The sequence below is a fragment of the Lagenorhynchus albirostris genome, chromosome 7 (assembly GCF_949774975.1).
Source record: "Lagenorhynchus albirostris chromosome 7, mLagAlb1.1, whole genome shotgun sequence".
NCBI lineage: Eukaryota > Metazoa > Chordata > Mammalia > Artiodactyla > Delphinidae > Lagenorhynchus > Lagenorhynchus albirostris.
This window is the reverse complement of record NC_083101.1, coordinates 33,796,519-33,806,684: the sequence shown is the minus strand read 5'-3', so window position 1 is coordinate 33,806,684 and position 10,166 is coordinate 33,796,519. Positions and strand designations below refer to the sequence as shown.

Genomic DNA, 10,166 nt, shown 5'->3' with positions numbered 1-10,166 from the left:
CCTGTAAGTAAACCCACCATCTTGACACGCAGATGGTGCTCATGACGTGTTTGTGAGTGAATCAGCAAAGTGAGTTAAGGGGCTAGGCCAGGCCACACAGCTGGTTATTTTCCTCGCCCCTCACTTTCTGCCACCCCCCAGCTGCTCACAGCTGCTCCCCTCCCTTGGCAGGCCTACCCAACCCTCGTTCGCACCTCGTTCTCTGTCTTTGGTGGGGGACATTCGAAGATGTCAAAGCCATTTGTGAACCAAGTTTTCTTCTCCTCCAGTCTGTGTTCTGCCACCCACCGTGGCGCCCTCTCCTCCAGCAGGGAGAGGGGCCTCCTTCCATCTTCTGCAGCCAGCTTTTCTGTCTGGTTGAAGAGGCGAGGCGAGGTGTGGGGCCTGGGCTTGGAGGGGGGTCTCTCTGGGGGCAGAGGCTGGGGGCTCAGCAGCTCGGAGCCAGGCCTAAGGGACATCAGGACTGGCCCTGGGAGGGAAGCAAAGGGCTGGGTGAGGACTGAGTGCCCCTGAGCAGGTGGGCATGGGGGGCACTGACACACGCAGACACACACAAGCCACACGGAGACACAGAGATACACATGACACGTGTGGGCGATATGGCTACACGCAGACAGGCACAAACCCACAGACCAGGGCAAGCAGAGTGCAAATACACACTCGTGTGATTATCTAAGCGAGGCTTGGTTTGTAGGGACTGCCCCAGAATACCGCGGGCCCCTCGCGCCTGCACTGCACTCTGCCGTCGACCAGTTCATGAATTCTCCCAACACCCCAAGAGGCAGGGGAGGCAGGCAACACGGCTACAATGAGGAAACCGAGCCCAGAAAGGAGCGAGACTGTCTAAGGGTTACACATAAAAGGGAGGGGGCGGCAGGCAGCTCCGGGGGCTGCAGCAGGGGTGGGAGCACACACTGCCTCCCCCTGCGCAGGCCCTTATGTTGACAGGCCAGGGAGGGAGAGTCAGGGCAGGCAGAGTGGGCAGAAGGGCCCGGGCGGGGGCTGCTGCCTAGAGGGTTTCTGGGGTCAAAGAGTAATTGCAGAGGTGGCGGGAGGATGGGCATGGGGCATCCAGCTGAGACTCTCCCGTCACTCTGCACAGCCCAGAATTTAAAGACGTTTTCCCTGGAGCAAAATCCCTTGATTCGGAGGGAGTTTCCTGAGCCACTTGGGACAAGCCCCTCCCTTCCTGGACGCATATGCGACCATCCTAACCACTGGGAACCGACTGTCAAGGACCAGTCCTCTGGGGTTACGGGAGGACACAAATACCAGCCAAACCCCTCTCAGCTACTTGGGGCCACTGGACGCTCTGTTGTCCCCCACATTCAGCCGAGGCCTTTTCTCTGCCTTCCTCACCTTTATTCATCCCACTGAGCCACTCCTGGGCCGTCAGAGACGGCTGGGCACCTGCCGTGGGCGGGTAGATGTCCTCTTGGTAGGATTCCGACTGCAGGAGAAGTCAGGACAGTGAGAGCGGGGATGGTGGGGGAGGGCCCTTAGAGATCCAGGGGTGCAGACTCCCCCCAACCCCTGTGAGTTGAGGAAACTGAAGCCCAGAGAGCAAAGGGATGTGTCCAACGTCACAGAGCAACTCAAGAGCAGAGGTGGGAGGGACAGCGTGCTGACCACGAGAAAGGCTTCCCCTTGAGGAGGGGCCATCAGCCTCCCTGTTGCTCCCCCAGGGGCGTGGGCTCCAGGCTCCAGGTCCCGGGGTCCTTCTTCTCCAGGAGGGGTTCCCTACCTCCCTCGGAGACGGCTCACACCACCCTTACCCGCCGGGGTACAATCATGGATATGGGCTCAATGAGGCTTTTGGTTGTAATCAGCTTGTAGAAGCGGAAGATCTCACAGGAGGACACGTCGAGACCTCTCTTTGGCATAACACCTGTGGGGAGATGACCAAGGAGGGCCAAGAGATTCCTCAGGGTGGGCTGGGGCCCCGGGGACACAGGGTGAGTGGCAAAGCCAGGCTGAACACCTGGAAGTGAACAGAGACCAGCCTCTTTCCACTATCCTTCCCTTAACAAACAGTCCTACATTGGACCAGGTCCCGAGCTGGGGAAATGGGGTTGAAATCCTCAGACTTTCTCCCCTACCTTCAAGGATTTTAGCTAAAGTTTTACAGAAAGTGTGCTCTGCTCAAGGCCCTCCATCACCCTCCCCATAGCTCCCAACCCAGATGCTCTTATTAGAGCAATGCCAGCTTTCCTTTGATTATTAGTGTTAGCATACTATCTTTCTCCATCTTCACTTTTTTTTTTGGTCGTGCAGCGTGGCCTGCGGGATCTTAGTTCCCTGACCAGGGATTGAACCCGTGCCCCCTGCAGTGGAAGCACAGAGTCTTAACCACTGGACCGCCAGGGAAGTACCTCCATCTTTACTTTTAATCTAGCTGTGTCTTTATATATAAGTGGGTTTCCTGTAGAGGGCATATAGTTGCATCCTGTTTTGTTTTGTTTTGTCTTGAATCCCTAAACACACTTAAAAAGTAGGACCTCTCTTAGGTCAGTGTTCCCCAACTCCTTGCTACTGCTGTAACTGCTTAACTTTCAGCTAGAACACCTTCATCCTCTCCCCATGCTGTGCTCTGCTTCCCTTTTGGCTCTTCAAGTCTTGCCTCCTCCAGTAAGCCCTCCCGGACTTCTTCCTGTGTGCTCCCAGAGAACCTGCCGCATACCTCAGCTAGTGCTCCCATGACTCAGAGCGTTGACCTGCTGTCTCCCTCCCCAATGAGGGGCCCTCTAGGGCGAGGCCTGACTCATCCCTGTCTCCCCAGGCCCCAAGTGGCCTCAGTGTCCCACACTCACCGATCCCCTTCTGTGGATTATAGGAGCGGTACTCGGTCAGGTAGTTCAGGTGAGGTTTGTCGGTGCTGACCTCATAGTAGCGGATGTTCCCGTCTCCCTGTGGAGGGGAGGGCACCGCTCAGAGCCGGGCCCCATCAGCCCCCCACCTGGTCCCCACTGCCACACAGCAGAAACCTGGAGAGGACTGTGAGTGAAGAGCTGGCAGAGCCGCCTCTCAAAAGGGCAGAGCAGAGGACTGTCACCAAGGCAGCAGGGCACCAAGGCACCTCATTTTAACACTTAGTCCCCACAACCATGACCCAAAGCCCACACAGATGCCTCCAAGGCAGAGGCTCTGGGAGCACAGGCCTGAACCCCACTCCCATCTGAGAGCCGCACACCAAGGTCAGAAGTGGGGTTCCTGAGACCCTGGGGCATTTCTGGTTGTCACTGTCATAATGACTGGGTGGGGAGGTGGGTGCTGCTCCTGGCATTGGTGGGTAGGGGCCAGGGATGCCAAGTACCAGATAGTCTTACCCAATGAAGACCTGTTCTGCCTCAAATTTGAAGGTGCCCCTGACAGGAAACACCGACTGGTCCCTCCTTATCTGGACCCAGAACTTGGGAGGGACTAGCTCAGGGTGTCTGGCAAAGCTCTGGTCCCAGGTGTTCTTGTGGAGCCAGGAAGGTGAGAGAGGGGCGAGGCTCACCACAGGGGGAGAGTATCTAGCCACTCCTGCCTGTCCCTGCCCCTGTCCCGTACCCCAAGGGCACCAGGCCGCCACCTCCCTCCCGTGTCAGACTGACCTTCCCCACCACGTAGAGCATGTTGGTGTCCGAGTCATAGAACGGAAACAGCACGCCTGAGGAGCCATCGAGGTCCTCCTCTGCGAGAGGCACAGAGAGGTCATCCTGCAAGGGAAGGGAGACCAGGAGGGCCTATGGGTCACTCATGGAGTGCCCCTTGGTGGTGCTAAGAATTCCTGTCACAGGGCTGTGTGTGTGTGTGTGTGTGTGTGTGAGAGAGAGAGAGAGAGAGAGAGAGACCACCTCCTTTTCCCTTGCTAGCATTTTACCTTTAACGAATCATTTCTCATACACATGATGTCATTCCAGCCCCCCTCCTCCTGTTTTATATCTACTATAATGCAAGGAGATTCAGACAGAGAGGAAGCGATCTGTCGAACTCCGGCCAAGTGTTCCTTGAAATCAATACTACTTGGCCTGGTCTTCATCCCCATCCCCACCCCCACCCACCTTGAACAGGCAGCTCCTCTTGCCCACACACCTCCCTATTTCACTCTAAGGGCTTGCTCCAGCTGTTCCCTCCGTCTAGAAGGCCCTTTCCTTCTCCTGCCCTCCCCCCCACCTCCAAGTCCCGATCCCAAACTCAGCCACCTCCCCTCCCCCACGCCGAGGCTTCTCCTGGGTCCTGACCCCTCCCCTTCCTTGAACAACAAGATGCACAAGGTGTGGCGCTGGTGAGGGGCGCTGGTGGGGCTGCTTGGGAGACTCACCTGGTCCCACAGGGCCATCTGCCGGTTGTTCCATCGGGATGTGCCCGTGGACAGCAGCTTCTTCAGGTTCCCCAGAAATAGCACTTTGTTGGCCCGGTGCCCCTTATAGCTGGCTTCCTGGAGGGACATGTGTGGTCAGGGACACCCTGTCTTTGCTTATGCTGCTGCTCCGCCTGGAATGCCTTCTTTTCTCATCCCAGCTCTGCCTGGAGAATCCTTCCAGAGGCACCACCTCCAGGAAGCCTTCCTGGGTCTCTCCCATCCACATAAAGTCTCTCCCACTATTTTTGTTGAGAGTTCTTTCTCTGAGCTAGGACAGAGGTAAACTTCGGCCCAGCTCCATGTTTTTGCTAAAAGATTATTATTGAGCATCCACTATATGCAAGGCATAGGGCTGGCTGGCCACTGTCACCTGGGATATCTCATTTAACCCTCCCAGAGGAAGGATTAATGGCCTATTGTTGCAGATGAGAAAATAGATGCTCAGAGATCAGAAAGTGCTGTCTAAGGTCACACAGTGGATAACAGTGGTGCCCTGAGGTTTTTTGACCCCATGTCATGCCTCCTGACAGAGGTGAGGCACAATGACAAGCTTTGGAGTTAGACCAGGTTCCAGTCCCAGCTTTCAATGTGAGCAAGTCCCTTAGCCTCTCTTCAGCCTCAGTTTTCTCATCTGAAAAATGGGTATGACATATTCTACACCCCCCCAACAGATGGGGATAAACACGCATGAAGGCTTGGCCAGAACATTAACATCATTACTGCCCTGTTCTCAGACCTCCCCCACCCTGCCATGCCCACTCCACTCCTTGCTCCTCTGACCCCAAGCCAGACCCCAGCCCAGCACTGACCTGGAGGACGGCCCCTGCTCGGGGGTCGAGAACCCGAATCTTGCGGTCTTTACAGGTAGTGGCCAGCAGGCTGCCGTTGGTGTTGAAGGACATGGAGAGGATCACGTCTTGGTGACAGTTAATTGTCTTCACGGGGCTCATGATTACAGCCTCCTTTGTATCCAGGTTCCAGACCATCACCTGCATGGCAGAGAGCCGGCTCTGAGCACAGTGCATCCCCCCGAGCCCCGCCCTGGCCTCCACAGTCACGCGCCAGCCAGGCTGCAGTGAAACACGGTATCCCCGGGAGGGAAGCCACAGATGGCAGTTTGGCCAAGAGGCCTCGGGTGGGAGGATGGGTCTGCTGGCTGAAGCTGCCACGTGGCAGGAGGGGGAAGTGGGGAGTCAGGCTATCTGGCAGTGAAAAGAAACGCCATCTGCTTGGAGCAATGAAACATCCATGCTGGGAGGACCCCAGGGGACCAGATAGTCCAGGGGGTTTCAAACAGTCATTAGCAACAGTTTCTACCACACAGATAACAAGGGCTGCCATGTTTAGCTACACAGGCTGTGCACTGCACAGCTCCAGGGCAACCCATTCTCGTAGTCTATAATGCGAATAGCGCCCCCTGGAGTTGTGTACAGATAAACTGTACAACCATAAGCAGTAGCACACCCTACATAAATAGATAATAGAGCACTTCTGATCAGAACGGGGTAAAGGACCTCTCAACCACTCCCATCCCACATCAACCCCATTTGTGTGCAGACTGAGAAACTGAGGCCCAGAGAAGACAAGGGACTTTCCCAGGTCATACTGCAAGTCAGGGACGGAGTGGGAATAGAATCTAGGTCTCCTCTACTGTGAATTTTCCCAATCCACAGGGCCCACAGCTTGCTAGCTTTGAAATCAATGGAGCAGGGGGAGGCATCTCTGGGCAGGGTCCAGCCCATCCCCTCCAGAAAGACTAATGGATTGAATAGTGTCTCCACCACCACCCCGCCCCCACCAAACTCATATCTACCTGGAACCTCAGAATGGGACCTTATTTGGAAACAGGGTCTTTGCGTTACAGTGAGGTCATACTGGATTTGGGTGGGCCTACATGCAATGACTGGTGTCATTGTATGAAGAGGAGGGGATGTATAGATACACAAGAGAAGAGGGCAGAAGACAGAGGCGGACTGGAGTGATGCAGCTACAAACCAAGGAATGCTTGGAGCCATGAGAACCCAGAAGAGGCGCAGAGGGACTTTTCCCTAGAGACTTTGGAGAAAGCATGGCTCTCTCCTAACACCTTGATGTTGGATTTCTGGCCTCCGGAACTATGTGAGAATACATTTCTGTTGTCTTGACCCACCAAGTTTGGTCATATGTCAGGGTAGCCCTAGGAAACTAATACACAGACCCACCTTGTAGTCATAGCCGGAGCTGAAGAGGATACTGGCGGCTGTGGGGTGCCACTCCACCAGGCCCACTCTGCGGGCGTGGCCCACCAGCTCCTTCTTGCAGACTGTGAGGTTCTTTGCCAGCAGCTGCTTGGGGATGTCCCAGATTTTAATCTGTCAGGGAAGACACGTTCCAAGGGAAGGGTTAGCTGGGGTCACCTTGGCCGTCCACGACCCTGAGCCGCAGAACTGGCAGTGCTCAGCAGACAGTCCGGGGGAGCTCTCTCTGTGTCTACCTCTCACTCAATGGAGAGGCAGCTGGGGCCCCTTAGAGAGACAGGCGCTTTGCCAAGGTCCTCCAGCCCAAGCAGGGGCTGGAGATGAGCCTAGGCTTCTGGTAATGTTTGCCATTCTTAGCGATCTGAGGCAGTGGGTGAGTGGATGGGCCACAGGCCTGATTCCCAGGCTGAATGTCAGAGCAAACCTGCCTCTTAGCCCTCAAGTACAGTGCTCTACCCCCTCCTGGTCCCAAAGGCTCAGGGTAGAGCTTCAAATGCCAGGAGAAAGGGTCTATGCTATCTCCTCAGGGAGCTAGGGAGCCAGCGCAGCCTCTGGAGCAGGACAGGGCAGGGATAACCCCCAACCAATTCCGTTACAGGGGCCCCTTGGATGGCCCGGAAGAGGAAGACTAAAGGCCAGAAGGCAGGGTTGGATGGGGTCACAGGCCTGTATTCCACAGTGAGGGCCTGGGAGGAGGGGCTGGGGCTTCCTTCCAGAGCAGTGTTGTTGAGGATGGAAGGGGCTTACATGGTAGAAAGTCATTTCCCCATCACAGAGGCATACAAACGGAGGAACAGAGGATGCTACAAAGGGTGACAGAGCCCAGGCCGGTGTTGACTTAACGTCCCTTATTGTCCTGCAGGGCTCTCAGGCCCCTATGTGGTTGTACGTCCTCTTTCTCTTAGGATCTATGGGCTTTCAGGTAGACTTCGCTTTTAATTCAGCATTTATTTCCTGGTCATCCTGAATTTAAAACCGGAAAGCCAACCTCACAATAGTGCCAGGCTCCAGATAGATGGAGTCTGGTCAGGGCTGTTACCAAACAGAACTGGACCTGGCTGGAGGACAGACTCTGGGCAGGCCTGTTTGGTAGAAACAGACACCGTCCCTCAGAGCTAGAGGGTCATCCCTGCCACTCCCAATAGTTGTGTCCACTCCTCCTGCCCCCGGGGCAACTGGGAAGGGACGGGTGATGAGGCTAGCTAGGAATTTAATAAAGACCTTGAAGGGAGCCTTCAAAGCAGGCCTGAAAGGGCAGGTATTCCAGGAGTGAACACAGAGTCAGATACTCGATATCCTGTCAGAAGCCCTACACTCATTGGAGACAAGGTCAGTTCTCACAGGGCCCAGCTGTCCCTTTGGTGAAGCCACATCGGCAGACACTGTCCTTTATGTTCCTCAGCAACCCTCATATGGAAAATGACACAAGTCCTCTTAGAACTTTCTACCTGCTTCTCTCTATGAACGGGTCTGTTTCCTTTGATCAGACAGTGAGGCTATTTCCTTTTTTTGCCTTGGCTGCCAGGCAGCTCCAAGCTAAGCCTGGAATTCAATAGCTGCAACCCTCCATAGTTAAATTCCTCCATCTGTGGCTGCTGCTCTTTAGGGAAGTGGAACAGCTCAGTGGAAAAAGACTGGGCTCTGGAATCAGGCCTTAGTCGGAACCCTGGCTCTGCCTCCACAAACTGTGTGACCTTGGGCAAATTGCCACATTTCTCAGATCCTCAGCTTCTGCATCAGAAAAACATCCCACCTTGTGGGGTTGCTGGGAAGACTGAGTGAAATGATATGTGTAATGAGAGTCAGGAACACAATGGGCTCACAATACAGGGTAACTATGACTTTCATCCTTATTTCAATCATGTGATCATATCTGTGTCTTTTGTTTTAAGCCATACCCGCTGAGTTTTAGAAGTAGGCAGAGAATACATTATAAATAACACCAAATATTGTGGAGTCAGGGACTGTGATCCTGGTACAGAACAGGGGCTCAAAAAGTTGGTGGGACTGAAGCTTTTGGGATGGTTTTGGTGTTCACATTCATTTAAGGCTCCCACTCTTATCCTTTTAAATCTTCCCTCCCCACTGTCTATGAGATTATGTGGCACAATATTTTCAGGCCACAGTAAAAATGCCCTTCACAGCATTTTACAGTTCCCCCAAAAGATGGGCTTTCGCACTGGGAAATGAATCTCACTGGATTTTCATTAGACGGTTGGGAGCTATTATGCTCATTTTATAGATGGGGGAACTGAGACCCATAGAGAGGAGGGGTGGTACCCCGAGTCCCACGGAGCCCTCCTCAATCTAACTTACCCCCTCTGCACACAGTGACCTCACCTCGTGAAGGATGAAGGAATCAGGAATGTCAGAGCTGAGTCTAGACACCATGCCGTCTCCCTCTGCCCCAGTCCCACTCCTCTCGGGAAAGGGAAACGCCTCACGCACTGACACTCACCGTGGCATCTTCAGAACAGGAGGCGATCTCAAAATCATTGAAAGGGTTCCATTTGACGTCTAAGACGTTCCCTCTGTGCCCGCAGACCTTTGGGTAGTGGGGGTCCAACTTTCCCGTCTGTAAAACAGTACCCAGGAAGGTTGGGGAGGGAGGGGGCTAATTCCACTTTAGCACCTGGAGGGTCCCTCGGGCAGCAATCACCGAGTAGATAAGAAAACGTACGGGGCAGAACTGGGAGTGAATCTAGGACTTACCACTAACCCCTGTGTGATCCTGGGGGAGTCACGGCACTTCTCTGAGCCTCAGTATCCTCCTCAGTAAAATAGAGGCGATGATAGGTATTTCAGAGCGTTCATGTGAGGATCATAGGAGACGAGGTGTGGGAAGGGTCTAGCACAGTGCCTAGCACAGGGTAGGTGTTCAGTAAAAGGACGTTTCCCTTCATATACTGCTGGTGGGAATGCAAGAATGGTGCAGCCACTGTGGAAAACAGTCTGGCAGCTCCTCAAAAGGTTACACAGAGTTAGTACATGACACCGTAATTCTACTCCTAGGTATAGCCTCAAGAGAAGTAAAAACATAGGTCTACAAAAAGACTTGTACACCAATGTTCACAGCAGCATTATTCATAATAGCCAAAAGGTGGAAACAATCCACATGTCCATCAATGGATAAATGGATATCTGAAATGCAGTATATTCGCACGATGAAATATTATTCAGTCAAAGAAGGGAATGAAGTACTGACACATGCTTTGACGTGGGTGAACCTTGAAAACATCATGCTAAGTGGAAGAAGCCAGACATAAAAGGCCACATACCGCATGATTCCACTAGATGATGTACCGGATGTAGTTTCACTGCTTGAGCAAATGAACACACCCCCTGGTACCTGGAATTCAGAACCCTGAATAATGATATGAAAAATCCAGAATAGGGGGAATTCCCTGGCAGTCCAGTGGTTAGGACTCAGCACTTTCACGGCCGAGAGCCTGGGTTCAATCCCTGGCTAGGCAACTAGGATCCCACAGGCCATGCAGTGGGGGGACAGGGGTGGGCGGTGGGATCCAGAATGGGTAGATCCATGAAGACTGAAAGCAGAGCAGTGGTTGCCTAGGGCTGGG

General features: G+C 53.9%; 1 protein-coding gene across 3 annotated transcripts in view; it reads right to left on the bottom strand.

Moving 5' to 3' along the window:
* The window catches only part of CORO2A (coronin 2A), a 59,471-nt gene that overhangs the window by 3,231 nt on the left and 46,074 nt on the right, over positions 1-10,166 (bottom strand). For 2 of the 3 annotated variants that reach the window (XM_060154770.1, XM_060154772.1), the window contains exons 3-11: positions 9,044-9,160; positions 6,550-6,699; positions 5,158-5,337; positions 4,307-4,423; positions 3,597-3,701; positions 2,811-2,907; positions 1,776-1,888; positions 1,360-1,450; positions 195-469 (exon numbers count right to left, since the gene is read on the bottom strand). In XM_060154770.1, the coding sequence (XP_060010753.1) occupies positions 195-469; positions 1,360-1,450; positions 1,776-1,888; positions 2,811-2,907; positions 3,597-3,701; positions 4,307-4,423; positions 5,158-5,337; positions 6,550-6,699; positions 9,044-9,160 (1,245 nt within the window). The remainder of the gene's footprint in view (positions 1-194; positions 470-1,359; positions 1,451-1,775; positions 1,889-2,810; positions 2,908-3,596; positions 3,702-4,306; positions 4,424-5,157; positions 5,338-6,549; positions 6,700-9,043; positions 9,161-10,166) is intronic. The other variant, XM_060154773.1, reaches the window with a different exon arrangement.